The 23,636-nt window shown below is 49.5% G+C and overlaps 8 protein-coding genes across 8 annotated transcripts; 3 read left to right on the forward strand and 5 right to left on the reverse strand.

The window, feature by feature from the left end:
* Positions 1-2,013: 2,013 nt before the first annotated feature.
* PEX2_001170 (sterol homeostasis protein ARV1) lies at positions 2,014-3,472 on the forward strand (the record flags this gene model as incomplete). The annotated part of the gene is made up of 3 exons (XM_016737395.1): positions 2,014-2,202; positions 2,259-2,312; positions 2,369-3,472. 3 exons carry the CDS (start codon positions 2,014-2,016, stop codon positions 3,470-3,472), a joined length of 1,347 nt encoding a protein of 448 aa, XP_016598831.1.
* A 577-nt stretch (positions 3,473-4,049) lies between these two features.
* PEX2_001180 (ATPase, V0 complex, subunit E) lies at positions 4,050-4,646 on the reverse strand (the record flags this gene model as incomplete). Its single annotated transcript, XM_016737396.1, has 4 exons — positions 4,050-4,129; positions 4,215-4,267; positions 4,371-4,454; positions 4,636-4,646. 4 exons carry the CDS (start codon positions 4,644-4,646, stop codon positions 4,050-4,052), a joined length of 228 nt encoding a protein of 75 aa, XP_016598832.1.
* A 698-nt stretch (positions 4,647-5,344) lies between these two features.
* On the reverse strand, positions 5,345-6,579 carry PEX2_001190 (BAR domain-containing protein; the record flags this gene model as incomplete). Its single annotated transcript, XM_016737397.1, has 5 exons — positions 5,345-5,377; positions 5,437-5,568; positions 5,637-6,198; positions 6,277-6,432; positions 6,545-6,579. The coding sequence occupies 5 exons, from the start codon at positions 6,577-6,579 to the stop codon at positions 5,345-5,347; spliced, it is 918 nt and encodes a 305-aa protein (XP_016598833.1).
* A 430-nt stretch (positions 6,580-7,009) lies between these two features.
* PEX2_001200 (uncharacterized protein) lies at positions 7,010-8,496 on the reverse strand (the record flags this gene model as incomplete). The annotated part of the gene is made up of 4 exons (XM_016737398.1): positions 7,010-7,056; positions 7,108-7,608; positions 7,686-7,782; positions 7,834-8,496. The coding sequence occupies 4 exons, from the start codon at positions 8,494-8,496 to the stop codon at positions 7,010-7,012; spliced, it is 1,308 nt and encodes a 435-aa protein (XP_016598834.1).
* Positions 8,497-9,097: 601 nt separating this feature from the next.
* Positions 9,098-12,469, reverse strand: PEX2_001210 (uncharacterized protein; the record flags this gene model as incomplete). Its single annotated transcript, XM_016737399.1, has 5 exons — positions 9,098-9,211; positions 9,272-10,415; positions 10,472-11,574; positions 11,635-12,287; positions 12,340-12,469. The coding sequence occupies 5 exons, from the start codon at positions 12,467-12,469 to the stop codon at positions 9,098-9,100; spliced, it is 3,144 nt and encodes a 1,047-aa protein (XP_016598835.1).
* Positions 12,470-12,950: 481 nt separating this feature from the next.
* PEX2_001220 (25S rRNA (adenine645-N1)-methyltransferase) lies at positions 12,951-14,471 on the forward strand (the record flags this gene model as incomplete). Its single annotated transcript, XM_016737400.1, has 1 exon — positions 12,951-14,471. One exon carries the CDS (start codon positions 12,951-12,953, stop codon positions 14,469-14,471), a length of 1,521 nt encoding a protein of 506 aa, XP_016598836.1.
* Positions 14,472-14,705: 234 nt separating this feature from the next.
* On the reverse strand, positions 14,706-15,769 carry pup2 (proteasome core particle subunit alpha 5; the record flags this gene model as incomplete). The annotated part of the gene is made up of 5 exons (XM_016737401.1): positions 14,706-14,985; positions 15,043-15,386; positions 15,532-15,610; positions 15,677-15,689; positions 15,745-15,769. 5 exons carry the CDS (start codon positions 15,767-15,769, stop codon positions 14,706-14,708), a joined length of 741 nt encoding a protein of 246 aa, XP_016598837.1.
* Positions 15,770-16,112: 343 nt separating this feature from the next.
* PEX2_001240 (gamma-tubulin-complex subunit SPC97) lies at positions 16,113-20,593 on the forward strand (the record flags this gene model as incomplete). Its single annotated transcript, XM_016737402.1, has 8 exons — positions 16,113-16,479; positions 16,557-18,541; positions 18,590-18,807; positions 18,866-18,945; positions 19,029-19,129; positions 19,577-20,020; positions 20,122-20,329; positions 20,385-20,593. 8 exons carry the CDS (start codon positions 16,113-16,115, stop codon positions 20,591-20,593), a joined length of 3,612 nt encoding a protein of 1,203 aa, XP_016598838.1.
* Positions 20,594-23,636: the final 3,043 nt, after the last annotated feature.

Consider the following 23,636-nt stretch of genomic DNA (forward strand, 5'->3'; position numbering starts at 1 on the left):
ATTATACTAATATATTAAGGATATATATCTATTAACTAGAATTTCCAAATATTTCCCAGTCCTGATTATAATAATAGAGGAGAATTATATATATAAACCAAAACATAGGTAAAAGACAGTCATTTATTTGGGTGATTCAGCCACTTTATGAACGCCAAGACTATGGTTTTATACAATTTCGAGCCCAGGGGGGGGGCCCGACAAGCCCCCCCCTTCGAGCCGGGGTCCGGGTCAAGCTTAAAAAGTTCGACCCCCAGCTCGTTGCGGGTCGGGTTTCGAGCCCGGACCTTAGGCCCAAAGTTGGGCTTTGCGGAAGTCTACTTATATAAATTAAAGCTTTTAAATCAGAGACTATTAAAAATAGTTTTAGAGTAGCTAGTTTAGTACTATTTATACCTAACTAAGTGATTTTAAAGCTTAATATTTAGTTTTAAACCCTAACCCCCTTAGCTAGCCGGGGGAGTAAATTAAGCCAGAATTTCACCCTAAAAACCCCCTTTATAGAGAAAGAACTATATTATTAAGCTTTATTAATTAAAGCTTTACTTTATATAAGATCTTAAAGCCCGCCTAGCCTATTAGATCGTATATTAAACCAGCTTATAAAAGGCTTCTATCTTATAATATAAGGTACTATCTTACTCGCTAAAGAAAATAAGGAATTACACGCCGCTAATAAGAAGCAGAAGTAAAAGCGTATTAGATCCCGGAGGCAGATATATACTAAAGAAGGCCTTTTAGTTCTTAAAGCTTCTTAATTAATTACTAGGCCGGTTGAAGCGGTTAAAGCGCCTCCCTCCCCTCTATGAAGAAGCCCTTCGCCGGCTTTACAGCCACATACGCGGGCCCCGCTAAAATGCAGTAGTTATAGAGAAATAGGACATAAGATTAATAGATGCCTAGCTAGATAGATGATTTTACTATATTTAATTTAATGGAGTTTTGGTTGAGTTGTATATATTTGAAATTAGTAGGTTTGGTTAGGTGGGCCACTCGCTTGTGTGGGCCACTCGCTTGTGAAATACGTTAACAATTTTGATAGGTATATGAGTAAATCTAGGTTAGTGTAACTAGCTAATTCTAAATACCCTTAAATTAATTATACTAATCCGAATCGGAGTAATATAAAGAGGAATGAGCGAGTGAGAGAAATGTAAATTGCTTGAGGGGCTGAGAGTAATATACGTGGCGGAGTTTGGTGATCTGAATTAATAGCAAAAATGCCTTGCCTACAGAGACCAGGGAGGAGGAGGGTAAAAAAGAAAATCAAGAAAATTGTGAGATGGTGGGTTGGGGGGGAGGAAAGGGTACTATATACTACCACGCACGGCGAGGTATAAGAACACATGACGCTAAACTGAAAGCAATGTATCTAAACCTAATGCAGTAATTTGTAGTCCCCCTCCGATATGGTGTAGTGGCTAACATCGCCGTCTCTCACACGGCAGCCGGGGGTTCGATTCCCCCTATCGGAGTTTCTTTTTTTTTCCTTCGCCTATGTGAGATAGCCTGACAACTTTACTTCGCTACCTGTGTTCCATTCCCTCCTGCATTGTGACTGATTCTCCAGAGAACAAAGGTCTGAAGGTGACTGGGAATCGCCTACACTGCAAGTCATATATTATGCTCCTTGTGGCTGAGGTATACATACATACATGTATGTGTACACAAACGCGGCCGTGTGATATCTTTTTAGTCAATCTTTTTAGTTGTCTTTTTAAACGTCTTTTTAAATGTCTTTGTTTAGTATATATTTTGCTGCTCATCTCGGTTGTATAGATAAACGGTAGAAAAAGGTGGAGAGAGGCTTAATTTGTGAAATGGACTTTTCCATGTATAACTTTGGATGGATGGATGGATGGATGGATGGATGGATGGATGGATGGATGGATGGATGGATGGATGGATGGATGGATGTATCCTCGAACCTTGTCTTCACCGCCTTCGATATCACGATAGGAGAGCTGCGATCTAGACCCTTACACATTCCAAAAGATCCATGGATGTGACGCGATGCCTATTTGCATCGAGTGCTCCTATCCGGTATCTCACCTTTACAGTGCCTACAGTCGTGCCGATGACCGATCCCAAGGAAAGGGTGTGCGACTGACACAATGCCCGCGGTGCCAGCGGTTTGCCGACAAATACGTTGAATATGACTTTGTCGTGCTCTTCATTGACTTGGTGCTCATTAAGCCCCAAGTAAGCATTGTACATCTTCTCCAGGAACGCGACCTAGCTAACACATCCCAAAACAGGTTTACCGACATCTCCTCTTCAATCGGCTCGGGCGAGACGACAACCAGTTCGATGTAGGTATACTGTCTCAAACAATTGTGAGCCACTTACTGATACGGCGGCCTTTTAGCGGTCCATTATTCGCCTGGGGGTTCTTCTACTTCTCTTCGACGTCTACCTGACCTGGGCACGCATCGAGAAGGACCCATCCCTCGCAACGACCTTCCTATCACGCGCCCCTATCATTGTCCAATACCTCTTCTTCCTAAGCTTGAATGCAGCCGCAACTCTCGCGCATCACCTCACCGTGCGCCTTTTGGCCTCAATCCTGGTTCCAAAGTCGCGGCGATACAGCGGTCCAGACAGCAGCAGCAATGCCAACACCAATCCTATCACAAAACCTACAGGAGATGCCACTCCCTTCCCCTCCGGCCCCCCAACGCCAACAACGCACACCTCGCCATTTGGAGTGCCAATAAACCCCCACACCCAGAACCCCGTTAATCCCCCCGCAAGCCTACTAAGCCCAACCCCAACCCCCAGCTCATATAGCGAGGTCACCTCCCCAACAGACCTATCCCCGCCACCGCAAGGTCCATTAATGGGACCACCGCCCCGACCTGCGCCGCCCCTGCGCCGGACATCAACAGCCCCGCTGCAGAACATCCAGCCCCTACCCCCTCCAACAGCCGCAAGCCCAGCGGCGATCAGCACCGCCCTGCTAGTCAGCAGCTGCGCAAAGCTGTTCCCTATCCTGCTAGTAATCTGGGGTGCTGATGGCAGCGGAGGCCTCTCCGATGTCCCAGCACACAGCCACGCAGCAGCACAGATCCAGTCGCCGACGCAGGCGGCTACGATGGCGAGCGCGGTGCATCAGAGCCTGTTAGCGACAGCCACGAAAACCTCTTCTCTCCTCTCCGCAAAGGCGGCTATAGCATCTCCGCCATTGGCTTCGGCGCGTTCTTCTTCGTTCCTGGAATCGTGGCTGGCTGGTACAGCTTCTACGCTTCGGGCTTCTACGCCGACAAGTTATTTAACGGGGCTTTTTGACTTGCTTGCTTCGTTGCTTTCTCTTGGTGTCGTTGATACGCATCTCGTACTCCTGAGTAATATTGAGGCCTTGTATATCTTACTTGGTTGTGGATATCTGCGTGCTGTTGCGGTTGCTGTTGCGGGCCAAATCGCCCGGTGGGCGGTGCAGAGGGTGATTCTTGGTGCTGTGGGAGTTGGTTAAAGGAGTGATTCAGATGAATGCCCAGTTAGGTACTTGATACAAATATAAATCAAACCTAGTCTTATAAGTGTGTCCGTTGCTCAAATATATATATCACTACGTCTAGGTATTTTTCGGAGCGGAAATTCATTGGTATAGATCCCATATCGGCATCTACATATATACAAGGTGTAGGTAGCACTAAACTAGCAAAGTGACCAAAAAGGATATGAATACTTTCCATAAAAAAAGAAACCGATCAACTACTAGATCAAAACAAATAAAACGCTGCCAATAAAAGGCCATCTAGGGGAAGAGCGCTATACAAAAACATGAAGCAGCTGTGAACCGACACTGGTTCACAATGCAGGCCAATCCCACAAGCAGCCCGCTACCAAGCTTAAGCACAGGGAAAGAAACGCAGTCTTCATTCCCATCTAACCCACGGCACATCGCAGCGCGGGATGGGATAACTTGACTTCATCTTCTACTACCCCGTAACACAATAGGACGACACAAGATCTTACAACCAACAATCTCCCCAATTGTCAGTTGACAGAATCGACAAAAAAGCAAGAAACCAGGAATAGAAATGCCTCTATTGCGGTACGTGACCAGGTCTGATGTCTGACCGCTTGGGTGCGATAAGGGGGTGCCACTGTGAGAGGAAGACGATTGCTGTATTTACCATGTTAGCATCTGTTATGTAGGACACATATCATAGAGATAGGCTGAGAGAGAGAATAGGCAACAAGAAACATACCCCACATCAAGTAACAGGAGACGAAGGTAAGGATGAGCGTGCTGCGGAAGAGGCTAAGGAAAGCAGAGTCAGTATTCTCAAGAGCCTGCAACTTTTATAGGAAGGAATAGCTGTTGGCTTGACGCTCAGCATGCAAAGAGTGGATCGTGGACTTACGTCTGGTTATCACCCTTCGGGCTTAGGAACCATGCTGCTGTCGAAAAGGCGATGATAATAATCAGGCCAATGACCAAGCTCCAGCTGTTATAATAACCGTTAGCGACTGTAGTTTTGTATCCTTGTCGAGTAGGGTATCGGGAGGTCGAGGCGTGGCGGGATAGATTGAACAATGCGAACACCCGTGACCAGGTTATCATCAACCCATAGCTCAAGGTAGGTACGCATTGTTTATTATATGAATCCGAGAGAGGGGAGGACATACCCGTTTGCCATTTTGTCGGTATTTTGTTATTCTCTTCGTTCGTCGGAGTAAAGCACAACCCAGAGTGGAGATCACTCAATGTGTTATCGAGTATCGGTGAGGGCGAAGAGGGGCGCTTTAGAGTGGAGAACGCAGAGGAGGTTAATCGATCACTTGATGTATGAGTTCTTCGCACCGGTGTTCCTGAGCGTCCGGATCGTTTGACGGCGCGGGTGGATGGACAGGTAATCGATTGTTCGGTGTAGCGTGGCACAATTAGGATCGGGTCGATGGTGTTTTCAGCACGGATTTAAGGCACCAAATATTCGGAGGTCCTTATCGGGAAATATTCAGCTGTCAGGTGGGTTGCGAGCTGAGAAAGGCGACCTGGCGAGTTGGGGCATCTCCGTTGATGTCGGAGCTCCTGGAGCTAGCATGCCTGAGGCAGAATTGGCGGGCGGTGGATCTCGAGGTTAAGGTCCCATATGACATCTATACATGAACATAGGTGGCATCTGCTCTACATTTCTGCTACAATATGGCTTTTATGAGAGTATGGATAGGAGAACCGAATTGAAAGTCCAAAAATCCAGACTGAATGATCTGTTGGGTTGGCTCTGCAGAAGCAAAGCGGCTTAGATACAAAACACAAGGCCATGACTCGGAGTAACAGACAAAATCGAAACCAGGCACAAGGACAACAAAAGAAACATGGCATTCAAAACAACACTTAAGCGCCCTCACGGATCTTGCGGTAGCTAGCCTAAGGAAAACGTGGTTAGATGTGATATACATATTGAACAAGCATCACCGGGAACTTACCTCCTGCTCGACCTGCAGAGCATCTACAGTTGGGGCAAGCTCGCTGAGGATCTCATATGACTTCTTGTGGAACTCGAGTTGAGCGGCGATCAGATCGGCCAAGTTGCGCAGGGGCTCGGGGGTATCAAGGACCTGTTGCAAGGGATATTAGTACCACAGAACAGATTTCGAAGCGTAAAAAAAAATAAACTATAACGTACGTTCTTCATCACGCTCACGGCCTCCTCAGTCTGGCCAACAAACTCATCTTCGGCCTGCTCGATCTCTGCGCGGGCATCCTCGCTCAGGTTATCCAGGTCGCCGTGAGCACCGGCCTTTTTGCTAGCCTTGATGGAGTCAAGCATCAAGCGGGCGTTCTCAACATTCTTGCGCGCCTTAGCAGCGAACATCAAGTTGGTGTTGAGGGTGGTGTTCCAGCCGGCGAGGAAGCGGGACTGGATCTGAGCATCCTGGGCCAGGCGAGCCTCGCCAACCTGCTCCTCTGCCAGAGCATACTTCTCCAATGCAGTTGCAAGCGGGTCCTCACCCTCGGTGCTCTGCGCGAGTGTCTGGGAGCCGGCAAGGGAGGCACGGGCGATCGCGTGGTTGAAGGTCTTAGGTTGGGGCTTTGCGGAAGGCGGGGCTGTCAGGGCAGCTTGTGCCTCGGCGGGCGAGCCTGCCTGGGACAGAAGCTGGACCTTCTCGTTGATAGTGCGACCTAGGTCATTGAAGGATTCGCGGATGTTGGGAGGGTAGTCGTAGGCCTCATTGGAGTATTGGGAGCTGTTCGGGAGAGGTGGCGCCGGTTAGCGCCTGTGGAGAAAGCCATCCGTGGCGCAGAAAGAAACAGGTATTACTCACGTCACCTGCAACAGCTTCTGGTGGACAAGCTTGAGCGCATCAACGCGCTTCTCGAGCTCGATGTATTCATCGGGGAGCTGGGTCTTGTCGTCGGCTTGACCCAGCTGCTCCTTGATCATTTGCTGGGTACGCTGCGCAAAAGGCGTGAAGTTCGCACTGCCCGTCAGAAAACCACAAGGCAAGAAGATGTTAGTAAAGCGACCGATCACAAGCTAACGGGGGCGGAATGGTGTCCGCGGGGATAAGGGGGCTGTGACGGTGGACTCACCTGAAGTTCTTTCCGAATGCCTGCACTCGATCCATGATTGGTGTATTTTGAACTTTTGATTTCGAAAGTAAAAGAAATAGATAACAGCAGGAAATGGATGGGAGTGATGATGGGATATCACCACATGTGCTACGCGGGACGAAGCTTCGACCTTGCACAGCCTCATTTGCGCCACATGTCTTATCAGGCACCCATCAATGTGTTTGTGTCAACTCTTCTACGATTCGACAATAGGACATCCAAATGTATTTCAAACTCATGATCGCTCCTAGGAGCTACCTCCTACGAGTATAGAGTGTTAAGGCTTAAATTTCATACTTAGAAATGATCTGCAAATTGACTAAAAAATACATAAAAACATCCGAAATCCCCATCCGGAACCCAGAACCACAGGAATCAAATTAGAATCATAGAATCGTAAGTATTGCTTCGGAAGAAAAGGAGAAAAGCAGCATAGAAATCAGATCAGGTCAGAGTTGCCATCATAGCACGCATTATGCGAGAGTTCGGTTCTGGAGAAGGTTAGAATCATCGAAGCGATGTAGTAATATGCGACATCATACCTGAGCGCTCCTGCCTCCGGATCTCAGTGACCTCTGCCTGATTGCCTCTATCATCAATGATATCTGTCTCGCGTTGCCGAGTGATCTCAATCCCACCCTGCCTCTCCAGGCGAAGAAGTCTTGTTTCCTCTTCCAGTTCACGAATGTAGTTGCTTACGTCGTGATCGCTCTCCCGTGGACGAACAAGAACCATCGGACCCGTCCGAACAGAATCAGATTCTCGCTCTCCGATGTACTGCACTGCAGACGAGACAGGAGGTCCATGGTTATGGACTGATACAGCTCGGCGCCGGGAGACTCCCCGCACTCGCGGCCTCTCGACAATCTCTTCATATTGGTCCACATGGTGGCGCGACCGTGACCTGTGTCGAGAAGGTGACGCTTCTACAATCAATGCCTGACTGGTGCGGGGAGTAGCATCGACACGTAGAAGTTCTGTCGTCACCCGCTCGCGTGGCCGCTCCCTCAGAGGAGGAGACGGGGACAAGGGAATGTATTCGGCTGTTCGAAGAAGTTAATCAAGGTTACTCTTCCTAATAGGGACTTAGGAAGTTGCATGCGGGTGCGGATGCACTCACTTTCCACGGGCGAAGGCCGCCTGAACTCGCGGCTCAAACTGAGCACTTCGTCGATCTGTTCCTTCGACAATGCCTTCTGGATGACGATCACATCCTCCTACTTAGGTCAGTAGCTGAAAACAGCGCTATTGGAAATCACAACACCTACCTCTTCCTTGAACGGATACCCTAGATCCATGATGGCGTGGATATGAGCAAGGTGACGAGGAACACGAGTTTTCCCTTTGCGCGGGTAAGGCTTTTCCTCATGATGCCTGCGAATAGTACTGCTAGAGCGGCGACGACGATCAACCATATCTCGGTCACGAATATCTCTGAACTCTTCATCACCATAGTAGTCGGGCTCAGCGATCCTGATATCCTCGTAGACTTCTCGCTCGCGATAACGACCCGGAGATGGATGGTGATGAGGCGGAGCAACGACAGGCACACGGGGAGCGCGGGGGCCACGATCTCGGGCTTCAAGATGCTCCATTTTGCGCCGGGGTATGCGGTCGAAGGTGTCCAAGGACGACTGCCGCCTAATAAGTTGGGGACGTCGGAATGAGGGACTGTCATCACGGCGCCGACGCCGGTCAGGCGCCACAAGAGACATTGCAGGGGATGGGTGGTCTAGATGGTCATCCTCATAGAATCTCCCGGGTGCGCGCGCAGGGGGGCCATATCGGTCTTCCTCACGGAGGCGTGCTTCAAAGCGCTCTTCGGCATGGCGGGGTCTTTCGGCCACGGAGGGACCCCGTGAGTATCGATCGTATCGATCGCGAGAGTCCAGGGTCCCTGTTGACGAGCGGTAGTCATCATACCGAGACATTTGGGAGTATCACTGGATTCGATAACAAAAACAAAAGGGTGAACCGTGGATGACGCGAGCGGCTGACTTCCGTGCCGAGGGTGGGGTTTTCGAGGGACCACGGGTGAGAGGGACTGATAGGGAGACTGATAGAAGAAGAGAGAGATGCAACACTGGGAGGCAAAAATGAGGAGAAAAGAATAGAAAACAGAAATTGAGAATCAGCCTTGGGAGAAAATAGATAGTCAAAAAGTACATGAAATAGGTCCAACGTCAGGCAGAAGTCGATCAGTGATGACATTGGGTCGGACGGATGCTGAATGTGGGGGATACTTGAATACCTACCGTAGGTATCTGCACCAATCAAATGTTATACATAGAGAAGTCCATTTCATGAATAAAGCATTTCTCTACCTTCTTCTGCTGTGTGTCTATGAAACCGAAGAAGGCGGGCAAAAAAACATACATTCAAAAAGATAAAGCAAAAAGACTTCAAAGACCGAATATTCTTATCTTTCTACCGGTACTACTGTATGATGCTACTGTATGTTGTGCCTAATGTATGTGCTATGTGTATGTACCATGTAGGTAGGTGCTGGTGCATTGTATACTTCAACCAATCCTAAACCTCCAAATTCGCAATGTTCTCTTCCAAGATTCCCATAGCCCAATGCGCTCGATCTGACTTGACTGTCACAAATCGACGATCTTTAACCTCCTGCAGCACAGCCTCAGTCTGTGGCGCAAACATTAGCATGGATGTTGTAGGCCAAGGATATCCAATCGAAATGCTTACCTCACGCTCTTTTTTCCATTCTCGTTCTCGGTCAGTCTCAAATGACCGTTGATAGGGTGGCCCGCGACCTTGTTTTGCAGCGACTATCCATGATTTCTCACAGCCACCTGCAATAGCATCCGCACTCTTCCACCCAGTCAGGCGAGAGATATCGCGAAGTTTTGAAATCGTCCAAGTTCGCTGTGTGGGATCATTATATTGCACAGCTGCAAAGAACAGCGGCACCGACATGTCCGTCAACGAAGAACCCAAATTTGGACTCAAGCTTCCAGCTTCGAGATTAAAGCGTTGCGGGTAGTAGACACCCGCCAGGATCTTCCCAATAATTTGCGCAAATCCAGCTGTCGTTGGAGCAGAGACCCCAGCTGCCATCATGATCGCTGGTGGCATGGAGGGATGAATCCGATTCAGCAGCAAACGGATGGCATAATAGAAACCCCAGATCACGGCGATGGTGTGGGTACGGTACTGGAGGGCGGGACCGAACGGTGTAGAGATTGGGGGTGCGACATCTGCTGGCAAAGGCTGGAAATCGCGGCCCAGCGCTTGGGAGAATATTTCCACCGCGACCAGGATCTCTTCCCAATCTTGTTCGGCTTCCTTGTAACCCACGTCATGAGCCGGGTCATCCTCGTCTGGGGACAAACGAGGGTCACGTGGTCTATCTTCGAATCCCGAGGGAAGGCGTGCAGGTGGTTGAGGGGGTATCATTCCATACATGGGAGGACTGTCGGCAGAGGCCGGTCCAGGGCTTGAAGAAGGGGATACCCTAGTAGGCTCTGACATGGAGGGGGCCCTGGTATCCCCTCTAGGCTGCATGTTAGGCATGCCAGATGGAGGCCCTGGGGGGCCAGGGGGACCCCCGGGACCGAAGCCGCCAGGTGGTCCAGGTGGTCCAGGTGGTCCGGGTCTTTGACCGGGAGGGCCGCCAGCGAACCGACCCATGAATTTGAACATCTCAGGGCAGGGCCTCCAGTCCACCCCGCCTGCCTTCAGGGTTCTTAATTTTCGCTTGCGATCACGGAAAGCAAAATCCGTGACCCGAGCGAGCAGCAACCACAGATGATCTGCAGAACCGTAGATGGCATCCAAACGGCCAATGCCGGCTCGAGGCGGACATTGACCCCATTGGGAGTAGGGCATTCTGGTTTACTGATAAGCAAATCGTTTGTCTGCTAGTAGCCGTAGATGTAGACTTACAATAGTTTGTTTCCACCGATTAAGCTCTGGAGTGCATCTTGCTTTACATACCACCAGTATAGATCGCATTGAATCCGGAAAATCTCAATGTCTTTGCGGGTAAAATGCTTTTTGGAGGGCATCGTACCCCCCTCATTGATGGATCCAAAATCGTCGTAATTGACTGCTTGCCCCATAATAGCGCCTATGAGGTTTTCATCGACGTTGTCCTCTTTCTCGGAGAAAGGATCGTCCTCAGAGACATCGTCAGGCATCCCCCACCACGAGTCCGACCAGCCTGACTGGCGTCGTTGCTCGTAAGCTCTACGTCGATGGGCCCGTAGCTCTCTGGTGGTCTTGGCAAATTCGATCTCCCGGATCAGATGGGTGGAACCACCTAGGTGGTTATTCCATTTTGAGTGGTCGGCAGATATCACCTCATAGTAGCCCAGTAGAAGAGTTGCAGCCAAGGTGCCGACTTGCTTGCGTCGAAGGGGAAGGCCAACTGCGGAACCAACTCGTTTCAAGGCGTAATGATAGTGCTTCAAAGATACTGTTGTGGGAACTTGCTGTAAATATGCAATGTGTAAGCTGCTGATAGCAAGTATTGCCTGGAGAAGGGCTGGATGCTCCAAAGCTTTGAGGGCAAGTGTATAAACCCATAAACCCTGTTGTGCAGATGGGACAGGCGCCCCCAGAACGATTGAGGAGTCGGTAGGATGTCGTTCAAATATAGACAAGGATGGACCAGTCGAGTGAATGAAGTGAGCAAAGATGCGGGCGGTCTTTGGGTTGTTCAGGGGAGAAGAGCCAAGTGTAGGACGGTATGAGGCGAGCACATTTGGCTCATTCAAGTACGTCGTGAAAGAGCGGAGTTGTCGCTCGTCGCGGTTAGCAGAGGCCATGATGAGACTCAGCTGGTTGAAGCCTTCGGCTTGAGATTGATCTACCATCTCATCGTCCGAGTCTACATCGTAATAATCCTCGCTTTCATCCTCCATATATATCACTTGTGGTTGATGAGGTATTTGACTGGGTATAAACTGCTCATGAGGTCGTAATTGCAGCGGTAATTGCCCTGGCGGTGCCTGATAATGATATATCGTCGGCAGCGGCTGGGTTATCTAAGAGATCGTACTTAGTATACCAACCGCGAAAAACAAAGAGATAACGGCAATGCATACCTGAGGAACCGGGTTCAGCTCGCTCTCCCTGCTTCCCAGCACTGGATTGAGAGCTGGTACCGGAGAGAGATTGAGGGCGTATTCTTCAGCTGTTTGACCGATCGGACTAGCGATCTGGGGTACATTTTGTACAATTGCATGGGGCCTATGTAGAGCGCTCGTCGGGCCCAATTGGCCTGACTGCTGTACTTGTGAGAAGTCAGTTACTTTTGATGGAACCAGCGTGCTATCTGCTTGAGCTATCGACTGAGTGTGCCATATATGGGTTTGTGGCTGCATCTGAGCTGCTGGATAATAGAAGGGAGGGGCATTAGTCGGCTGTATTTGAGTCGAGGAAGGGATTTGAGACGGGAATGAGTGGTATCCCATCGCCATCGGATCAACAGGTCTCGGGGCTAGCATTGGATGCTGAGCAGCGGCTGCCGCTTGTTGGGGAGGGAGTTGAGCGCCATAGTCGTTGTGGATCGGCACCCTCATATGTTGTTGCTCTATCTGCGGATCCTGGCCGTGGCCAGTATTGAATGATCCAAATATGCCTATGGGGTTCTTGAACACGACCCGTTGGGCATATCCCTCGCAGATTCGCTTGGATTTCACGCAGTTGGTGCATATTGGCTTCTCTTCGCCGCACTTGATTCGGCGCTTTCGACAAGCTATAAGGCTTAGTCAACGGGGGAACCCTATCTCCAGCGTTCCGCAACATACTCAAACAGCCGGTCTTAGTTCGTTTCTTGGGGAGTCTGCGGGGGCCTGACCGTGCGGTTGAGGCTTCCGCAGAACCATCAACAGCAAGATCCGCTGGATTATCCAGCTGATCCTTCGGGTCGTCAGCCATAACCTTAACCTTGTAATGACTCAAGATTGCAGAGTGGACATGTGCGAGGACATTGTGGGGCTAAAAGGCACAAATGATCAGATAAGTAAGGAAAGCTGCCGAGGATCGCAGATCACCCGCGATACACTGTTCGTTAAAGGGGGATATGATCACCTACTTATTTGCAAGGTTCCCTCCTAGGTGTACGGTTAGACTGCTAGGGGTCCACGGGCATTGACATTCATAGCTACAAGGGCTTACGGGGCGCTTAGGGGTGTACAGATTACAGCACAGCGTACAACGTTCTCTTTGTGCCCCAAAACAAAGTCACGTTATAGGCTTTTAGCCGAGATTTACCCCGACTCGGTGCCTAAGGCACCACTGTGTATGTAATCGATAGTAAAATTACCGATAACGAAACTTTGAGGTTTTTTTTTCGCAGGTACTGTTTCCTCTACATCAAAGGCATTGGACATTTACAACCAATCCTTCAGAATTAATCATGTTCGCTGTTCCAGGATGGTCCGTTGAGAGCTCTGCTCTGAAGTCACAGACTCAGGCTGCGCAGCCAAAGAACGAGTCCCAGCCGGAGAAGGATGCCTCCAATGCCGATGCTAAGAATAACAAGCGCAAGCGTGCCAATGACCGTGTCACCGCAGGAAACGTGGATGAGATGTACCGCAGGCACATTGAAGGTACCACCAAGGGTGGAAAGCGCGACGCAGAAGCTTCCGTAAAGTCAGAGAAGAAGCAGAAGAAGGAAAAGAAGGAGAAGCAAACACCTGAGACAACCACCACCCAGGAGCCTACAAGCGAAACTGTCACCACCGCCGATGCAGACGCAGATCAAGCCGAGGAGAAAGTACCCAAGAAGAAGCAAAGGAAGAACAAGAAGAACAAGGACAACGCCTCAGAGGACAAGATCGAGACAGATGGTGCTACCACTGCTCCGGCTAAAGAAGCTCCTGCTCCTGCTCCTGCTGCTCCTGCACTCCCACCCACAGCGAACCTGACTCCTCTCCAGCAGGCGATGCGACAGAAGCTGGTCTCCTCTCGGTTCCGCCACCTGAACGAAACCCTCTACACCACCCCCTCCGAGAAAGCACTCGAGATGTTCAGTACCAACCCGGAGTTGTTTGACGAGTACCATGCCGGATTTGCACGACAGGTGAAGGAGTCATGGCCCTCCAACCCGGTCGACGATTACATCAAGACCATCCGCACCCGCGGTGCGATCCCGCTCCCGAGGCGAGGAAAGCCACTTAACCCTGCTAAGGGTTACCCGCTCCCCCGTCGTCCCACTGGAGTATGCACATTCGCCGATCTGGGCTGTGGTGATGCACAGCTCGCACGCTCCTTGACGCCCTCCGCCAAGAAGCTGAACATCAAGCTCAACAGCTACGATCTGGCAGCACCCGATCCGCTGATCACCAAAGCCGATATCTCGAATCTCCCCTTGGAGGATGGGGCGGCGGATGTGGCTATTTTCTGTCTGAGTTTGATGGGAACCAACTGGGTTTCGTTCGTCGAGGAGGCATGGCGTATTTTGCGCAATGACGGCAAGGGCGAGTGCTGGGTCAGTGAGGTCAAGAGTCGATTTGGCAAGGTCCAACGCAAGAAGTCTCAGATCGGTGCGCAGAAGCCCGGCAGCAAGGCAGACAAGAAGAAGCTCAAGAAGAAGGGCGGCGACGATTCCGAGGATGAGGCTGATATCTTTGCCGAGGATGTGCGGCCGTCTGACAATACCGACGAGACAGATATCTCGGCGTTTGTGGAGGTGTTCCAGTCTCGTGGTTTCCTGCTTCGCCGGGAATCCGTGGATAAGTCCAATAAGATGTTCGTGAGAATGGTGTTTGTTAAGCAGGGTGGTGCGCCTACCAAGGGGAAACACGCTTCAGCTCTCAGTGCTCCTGCGCCTGGTAACAAGAAGCGCTTTGTTGACCGCAAGCCTGATTCAGAGTCTGGCCTGTCAGCTGAGCAGGAAGCCAAGGTGTTGAAGCCATGTGTTTATAAGATCCGCTAGGTGTTGCAAAGGATCTGTCTGTGTCATTGTACATAACCAAAATTTATCACGCATGACCACTGGGTTCATGGACCATCTGTAGGTTGCTTACTACATAAACTACGACGTAGTTAGGCCAGCATGTAAGCGTTGGACGGCATCGTCATTATTTTTCTATTGCTCCCGACATAGATACTAGCCTCCAAATCAAGTCCGAGGAGCCTCTTCAAGAGATATCTTCGACACTAATCGTCCTCATTGGTTGCCACCCAGCTGTGTGACAGCGACACCCATCTCCTCATCGTTGTAGATACGGAAACCCTTCTCCTTGGTGACACTGGCCAGCTGGACATTCTTCGAATCAAGCTTCTCCTCCATGACCTGCTTCAGCGTCTTGAGGACCAACGTCTCGGCCTCTGCAAGAGTCAAAGACTTGTGGTATTCATTCTGCAGCTCCGCCTGTGCGCCTTCGCTTCCTGAGCCGATGGCCTTGGCGTCATACCGGTAGAATGTGCCGGATGGTTCAGCGTGGTATCTAGCAAAGAAAATGAGTCAGTATATACATTAGACAAAAGGAAACTGCATATCTTACAGTTGGGGCCCGTCCTCGTCGTAACCAGCGATTAACAGTGCAACGCCAAACGGTCTGCTCATGACACTCTCTTCGTCATCGCCGCTCTCGCCAAATCGCAAAGCCAAATCGCAAATTGCCTGTGTGGTGCTCTCGACTCGCAGGGGCTCGGCGTAGTGGAAGGCGTGATTTTGGCACTCGACGCGGGCGTGCTCAACTAGGTTGCGGGCATCGGCCTGCAGACCGGACATGGCACAGCCGATGTGTTGATCGATTTCGACAATCTTCTCGACGGACGACGCTTCAAGCAGCGTGGATGTGACGCGCTTCTCAACACCGAGGATCACACCCTCGGAGGTTGCTACCTAAATGAGTGTTAGAAAGAACGGTCCCATAATCGCATTATCTTTTGTTTTGCGCTCCGATAACAGTACAAAGATCGCTCGGTGTAGTATCTCGAGGCCTTTCTTGTAATTGTAGAGCAAGGAGGAACTGAGTGGTATGACATACTCCGATGGCGGTGGAGCCTAGTTTGATAGCTTCGAGAGAGTATTCGACCTGGAACAAACGACCTTCGGGGGAGAAGGTGCTGCGGAGGGGACATTGTCAGGCTGCAGGTCCATCTAAGGACGCGGATTAGTCTCGGAGGACGTACTTGATTCCACGGTCTGTCCAGAGCTGTTAGTTGATTCCGCGGTGAGGGGAGACCCTGACGAAGCTTACCATATTCTGATCGTGCAATGAACATATTGGATTAACTGATGGGGTGGGAGAAACCTGTCAAAAAGAGAAGTAATAAAGCAATATAGAGTCACGATGGAGGAGAGAATCAGTTGGAACGGAAGAGGAGGAGAGGTTGGGTGTCTGAGTGAAGCTCGGGAAGGGAAGCTCTCGACGTACGCAAGAGGTGAGGTGCCTGTTGATGCCTTGGTGCCTGAGGCGTTGATCTGCCCAAACCAAAAGTGGAGTTGTTTGGATACTTGCATCTTCTCCCCATATACATTGGTTCTGCTGTTTTTGTTGTTGATTCTTCGATTTCGCGCCTTTCAATCTCCTATGCTGCATGATTTACTCGTTGCCCTCGCGGGATTATGTCTGCCAATGACCGCGCCGCGTATATGAGCGCTCCACGACCCCGCGCCGTCTCTAATCGCGTCGATTCCGAAACTCGCGGACCGTCGCCGCTACAAGTCGAGAACAAGGATCCTTTGCGCCACAGCACCTCGAGTCAGAAGCACAGAACATCCCGGGATCAGAAGAGCATGCCCGATAAGCGCACAGAACGGATGGTGATAACATCACGGGAAAAGGCAGTGCGAAGGAACCCTGTAAACCCTGTTAAGGAATCTATCAGTGCAGCCAACAGAGGCGATTGGGATAAGACTCGGCCTAGGAAGCCTGTTCAACTTGATGAGGCAAACCCCAGTCCCCAAGCTGGGGAGAAGGACCTGGCTGATAGTGAGTGATCCCTACGTCGCAGTTTGTTGTGGAATGCAATAGATTTGCTGACCATGCTTTTTCTTCTTCTTTTACAGCACCATGGAATCCCCAGGCGTCATTGATTCCTCATTCGACCGCTCCTCTCGCATGTCGTGTATCAGTTCCCCCTCTAGCTTCGACGGCCCCACAGGCCCTTCATCCTCGGCCACTTCGAGAGCTCTCACCCGATGCCCAGGAAGCAGCGATCTTGGAGGACCTGTTGTTCGTGTTCATGGGATTTGAAGGTCAATATGTTCACTACGCTAGCTCATACGACCCATCGATCGAGAAAGACCGCCTCACGGGCCCAGCATTCCAGATAGCCCCGGGCCTGGATCCAACCCTTCGTGACCTTATCCAGTCCATGTTGAAAATGGCGACCCACTACAGTGCTATGGAGGCATTTGTGGAAATACAAAGCCGCGCTGAGTGTGGCGCCGTTAGTCACTCGCTGTGCGCATCCATTCGAAAGCTCCTCAAAGATTATCTGATTCTTATCGCGCAGCTGGAAGGCCAGCTGCTGAACAATCCTACATTTACCTTGCACCTTCTTCGTCTCCACACAATGCCCACCAGTCAATGCTTAGCCCAATTATATTCGATGGGCCAGGAACTGTTGCTCAAAAATGGTCTTCTAGACGAAGAACTCGAGGAGTCGATTGACGACTTCGATGAGGATGTTGACAATATACTTGAACAACTCAAAGAAGGGGGGGATTTAGTACCAGGGTCTATGGCCCGCAAGAAAATGTGCAAAGGAGGCAATATTCTCGGACTCCTAACGGAGCGTCTAGCTTCATTCTCAGGAGATCCAATCACAAAGACCTTGCTTCAGGCCTTACTGCGTGACGCCAGTAGGCCTTACATGGCCATGTTGAACGAATGGTTGCACCACGGCGGCATCAGGGATCCCCATGCCGAGTTCTTGGTTAAGGAACAAAAATGGATCAAACGCGAGAAACTCGAGGAGGACTACACGGACGAGTATTGGGAGAAACGATACACGATTCGAGAGCACGAGGTTCCGCCTCAGCTGAAGAGCGTGCAGGATAAAGTTCTGCTGGCTGGAAAGTATCTCAACGTGGTGCGTGAATGTGGTGGTGTCGACGTAAGCAAAGAGGTCAAAGATGTTCCAAAGACGCTCGACGATCCGCGCTTCCTGGACAATGTAAATTCCGCCTACACATATGCCAATGCTTCCTTGTTGAATCTTCTTGTCACGAAAAACTCCCTCACTACACGATTCCGCTCCCTGAAACATTACTTTTTCCTGGACCGTTCCGATTTCTTTTCCTACTTCCTCGAACTTGGTGCTTCCGAGCTACGAAAACCGGCACGTGCCGTCAATGAGGGCAAGCTCCAGTCACTATTGGATATTGTCCTTCGACAGCCTGGCAGTGTTGCAGCACTGGACCCTTTCAAGGAAGATGTTAAGGTGCGAATGAACAAGATCGGCCTCACAAAATGGTTGATGCAAGTTGTGAATGTTTCAGGGGTCAATCAAGACGGCGCAGAAGCGGAGAAGCAACAAGTCTCTGCTGTCCATTCCGCCGATGAGGACAAGGATATTCTTGGGTTCGATGCACTTGAGCTGGACTATTCAGTTCCGTTCCCTCTGTCACTGGTCATTAGCCGCAAAACGGTCCTGCGGTACCAACTTATTTTCCGCCATCTCCTATCGCTGCGCCATCTTGAAACGTTGTTGGTCACGTCCTGGGCAGACCAGAACAAGACCACCAGCTGGCGGCATAAATCGTCTGATCGACGGCTTGAAATATGGAAACGGCGGGCGTGGAATCTGCGCGCGAAGATGTTGGTGTTTGTTCAGCAGCTTTTGTACTTTTGTACGGCTGAGGTCATCGAGCCCAACTGGGTGGGACTGATGGATCGTGTCAACAGCGTTCACGCCGATGCGTCGGAGATGGAGGAAAATGATATGAAGCAGGTCAACCGGACGGTTGATGAGCTGATGCAGGATCATGTGGATTTCTTAGATACATGTTTGAAAGAGTGCATGCTCACACAGGCTAAACTGTTGAAGGTACGTTTCTCTACACTAGCGGTGATATTCATACTAATAACTATATAGATCCATTCGAAACTGGTGACTTGCTGCACCATGTTTGCTTCCTGGACTGCGGCATCACTTTCACGCGCATTGGCTTCAGCCGATCCCGACTTGGCTGGAGGTAAAGTCCCCGGCGCTGATGCCAGAGGATATGATCCAACTCGGATTGGAAAACTCGAGGACACACTGAAAAGATACGAGGACCATTTCTCACGCCACCTCCGAATTTTGATGGACAGGTGAGTAACACCCTTGGGTATTCATATTACTTAGTTATGGGTTCTAACATGACTATAGCTTGAATTACTTCGCTGCAACGGAGAGTGTGGTGCTCCTGAAGCTTGCACACTCCTTGACCTCTATCAGCCGAGAGGAAAGTAAGGAGGATTGAAAACTTGCAATCCCTTGTTCTGTGTCCTTTACACCTTGATATCATTATCAACATAATCAACCTAAACAGAGATGCGGTTGGGTGTTCTGGCTATGGGCACACGAAGCAAAGCGCTTCAGACCTATGATGTTTGCTGCCACCTGAAACTCGGTGAAGCCGAGACATGTGACGTATGACATATCCTGCGGACTTTTGATTGTGGATTGTCGAGCACCGCAGCACCGAGCCAGTCATGAGACCCTCTAAAATGGGGACCAACCATATCAAGCCTCATCTGTGGGGCCGTGGAAATCCGCAAGATCACTGTACCTAGATCCATGAACCGAGTCATACCAGACATCGGGGTTAATGATAATACGAGTAGCATAGCGAAATGAAACCCAGATTTATAATGTGAAGTATATATCTATAGCCCTACCAAATTTCTGAAAAGAACCGGAGCGCGTGAATTCCACGGGATCGCGTCAGCAAGCGGCTTCTCACGTCAGCCCCGGATTTTGCCGTACAAGGCCAAAGGTTATTTTCATATAATCTCAAGGGAAGCTCTCTGATATTTTGTAAACTCCAAAAGAACAATCACTCTACTCTCTACAAACCTCCAACAAAACCCTGTACAGATCGATACAAACACCACAAACATGCCAATAACCACCCTCACCTCCATCCTCCGCATCCCGTTCCCACACCCCAACATACCACAAAACCGCCTAACCTTAGCCCTCAGCGCCACAGCGCTCCTCGTCTCGACCCTTATCCTCCCCGCCGCCTACCGTGATTACAAAATCTTCAAATCCTACGGACCTGGCGGACCACCGCACAACGCGCTAGGATGGATTGTCGTGCGCGCGCTGTTCCAGCCATTCGGGCGCGAGATGTTCAGCACAGACGAGTACGTGAAACGGATTGCGGCAGCTGAGGGACACGGGAAGGGCGATGATGGATTTTTGTTCTTGCCCGAGGAGCAGTTGGGGAGTCGATGTGGGGAAGAAAGACCTGTTGTTGGACCACATGTTGCACCGCAGAGGCAGATGACGCAGTTGCCGGATGAGGCTGTTATGGAGGTATGTTGTGTAACGCATATTCCTTTTTGGTCTTTTTTTGGTTGTTGGGAAGGAGAAGGCGAGGAGTGAAGAGCTATTTGCTGATCTTGTTTTTGTGATAGAAATTCCGCTCTGTATTCAACGCCTTCGGACATCGGAATCATCACCTCGTGAAATTCCAGAGATCGAATTTGGAACGCCATGCTGATGGGCTCTTTGTCGCGGATCATATTCCTGTCTTTGGGATTGCGAAAACTATGCAGCGTGAGATTGCGCATGTTCATTCTGGAGGTGATCACTCGGTTCACGTGGTTCTTGCGCCGGCTGATTGTATGGTTTTCTCTATTCTTTTGCTTGGTGTTCGTGTGTTAACATTGTTTTCTAGGTATCAAAGTTATCGAGGCTGGTTGGGGCCAGCGTCATGCTTTCTCGGGTACACCTGCGATGTCGATTCTTTCGCTTGGTATGAGGCCCGATATCCCGGCAGAATATGTGTTGATCTATGCGCCGCGGACGGAAGCGGAGATTGAGACGGTTATGAAGATTGTTTCGGCCGGTGTCGAGTTTATGACGGGGAGGGAGGATGTGCGGTAGGCGAACGAGTGCTTATTGTACTGACCTCATGCTTGTGGTACTGGTGGTGTCCTAAGGTGGATGCATTCTTCTGGTGTATGTTGTATGCGTTGTGCTTGGTTTCTTCCTGTTCTCTGTTTAGTTTTATATACCCCACTCTTCGATTTGTTGGAATTCATGCTGTTTATGTGAGCATTGCGACGGTGCTTTCACGATTAATGACGTATGGCGGGTCATACATACATTTAAGCAATTGAGACTACCTATCACACCGCGCGTAGAGAAGATGGATACATTCTGTTGTTGATATTGCAGGTATGAAGTAATAGCTCACTTCTCTATATATATGCGCACTCAAGCCCACAGGTGACCTACTATATTTATCGTTTCATCTTTTGCTATTATTTATGTATCCCATTCTATCCCATGGCCCCTTCATTACTTCTCATTTTAGTCTCTTTTCGTATACAGTTTCTCAATGTACATGGTGCAAATTAAAAAACGGGCAAATCTGATATCCTCCACCTCTCCACTTTTGCAAACTAGCATATAATCCTGAAAGGCTTATTTGCTTCTGCATTCGAGGTGCTCAAAACTAATCATTAGTGTAAATGCCCTAGGTTAGATTTATGGATATGAAATTGAGCTACTAACATCTACTAGTGTCAATTTGGGCCAAGGACGTAGTTGGAGTGCCTTTTGTCAGAACCTACTCCCAACAACCTAAATAGTATTGTGAATTGGGAGGAGTGAAGAACTAGTGCTCCATATGTTGTACAACATACACAGATGTGCTAGCAGCTATGGAATACAAATTTGTCATATTGGCATATCCATAAGGTTTAGGCGTAATATATATTTCAATAGTAGGTTTCATGCTGTATATTTCTATACCGAGGAATGTGCTGATCATCATGCAATACTGGGACTAGTATGCAAGCATTTTCTGTCATGTGTTGTGCTAGTATCTGAGGTAGTGCCACTATGACACCCCTACGTAAGTGCATCTATAGCGCGATCTCACGCATATGGCTAGCGGAACTAAGATGGCTAAGTCCGTATTTGGTGGCGCACCAAAATACCAAATATCCACCAAGCAAGTGCAAATACGAATGATGAACCATGTTTCATCTTACTATGTATCATTGTGAAGGATGTGGCTTGGCAGGAGTCTTCAAGCCCAATTTGGAAGCTGAACCAGTGTGTTGGGGCCATGTTGTATGAAGATATGGAGAATGGGGCAGTGGATGGTCGAATACGCTAAGGAAGGGAAAAAGATTTCAAAATTACCCGGTATATCCCCACTAGGATTTCCACCTTCTTTTTTGGGGTCGTAAAATAGGGGAGATTGAAGTACTCCGTACAGGAATGATATTGACGATCTAAGACTTCCCCCAGGTTGAGGCCAAAAAAAAGTTGGGTAGGCGGCCCCCTTACCCGAGGAATGAACCATGGCGCTGGGTGAGCCAACGGCGGAGCCGGGCGGGTAAGCCCTGTCGAAATCCCGACAGTATGGAACTTCGTATATTGTTTGTATTGTAGGTTTTGCTTTTTTGTTTCTTTCTTGCTTTTGCTTTAGACCGAAGAGTTTTTTTTTTGGACTTGTGAACTTAAAACAGTGGTCGGACTACATATTCTTTTGAATTGGACCCGGGGTCTATGAGCGCAACCCTGAATGGAAGTAACTTGGTTGTTTTGACATATCATCGTCATATAATCATCATCGTCTACTAGTTGTCATGTGAAAATTTATACACCAAACTTGGGCATCCGTACAGAGGACCCTGCAACTACAAATGCAAGTATCAGATCCTTACATTTGAGGTGGATTGTTGGTTCGGTTATGGAGTGGGACCCGATCATCTCGGAGAATTGACCCAGGATGAAGAAAAATCAGGAGAACCTTGGCATCAGGTGGGTTGATAATAATTTCCAAGGTGTTTTCTCGGTGGATTCAGACACCGGAGTGGATACTGCCCACATTTTTGTATGTTGTAATGTAATCGCATACTCCGTACCTTCTCCAAGACACGAATATCCACATTCACACGGGATGGATATCTTTCCCGCTGCCTATCACTCGTCTCAGTCAGCAAGTACCGTGCAACCAAGGCAAATAGGATAAGTATCTAGAAAAGGGAGAGGGGCAAAAACGGCAGTGTCGATCCATTGCCTCGGGGGTACTTCTGTCAGACAGTTTTGGGGGCAATCCGGAGACAGGCTAAAAATCCCTGTAGCAAATCTCCATAGTGTCCGCCACTTGGGCTAACAACGTTGGAATCTTGTTACGCAAAACTCTCCAGACAAGCGGTGAGAGCGAGAGCGAAACAAGAGGGGCAAGAATAAAATCCACCATCCAAAATCAAATTCAATAGAATCCCGAGGGAATGGATGCCCCAACGAGGAAGTTGCTGATCGTGTCCGTCGAACCCCACTCAACTTGAGGGGCTGTTGGAGCCATTTTGGTCGTGAGACCAGGACTGAACAAGCCACTTGGCACCCACAGTACTGCACATTGCCCCGGGGACACGGTCTTACTCTGCAGCGTAGGGGAGAGAGTGTGTTTGGAAACCCATCTTTAAGCTGTTTGGTCTAACTCTTAGTTCTTTTTTGGTTTCATTCCTTCAGTTGAATGACAGCGGGAACCGGCGTGATCCCTTGTCATGCCTTGGAATCGGCAATGCAGGGCTCATTTGGCCTGTTCAACGTACGAAGTACATACGCAAGGGTTGGTGTGAATTCCAACCCAACGCCTATTTTTTCCTTCTTTTTCTTCAGTCTGCTGTATCACGGCCAATTCCTCAATTCTCCTTTTCTCTGTATGGTGTCTGATGTCGCACAGCGGCCGCGTTGTGGTTGTTTCAACCTCGTGGCGAAATGCTGCATAATTTGTTTCGGTTGATGGGTGGTTTGCTTTCTTCCCATTCTTCACTGAGACCTTATTACATCATTGTTCGCTGGTGAACTCCTAGAAACATGTGGAATCATGGTGAGCAGCGCGAGTAAGGTGCGATTCAATTTTCCGTAGACTTGCGCTCTAACCGCTGACAACAGTCGCGGAATT

Source organism: Penicillium expansum, assembly GCF_000769745.1.
Source record: "Penicillium expansum strain MD-8 chromosome Unknown contig5, whole genome shotgun sequence".
Taxonomy (NCBI): domain Eukaryota; kingdom Fungi; phylum Ascomycota; class Eurotiomycetes; order Eurotiales; family Aspergillaceae; genus Penicillium; species Penicillium expansum.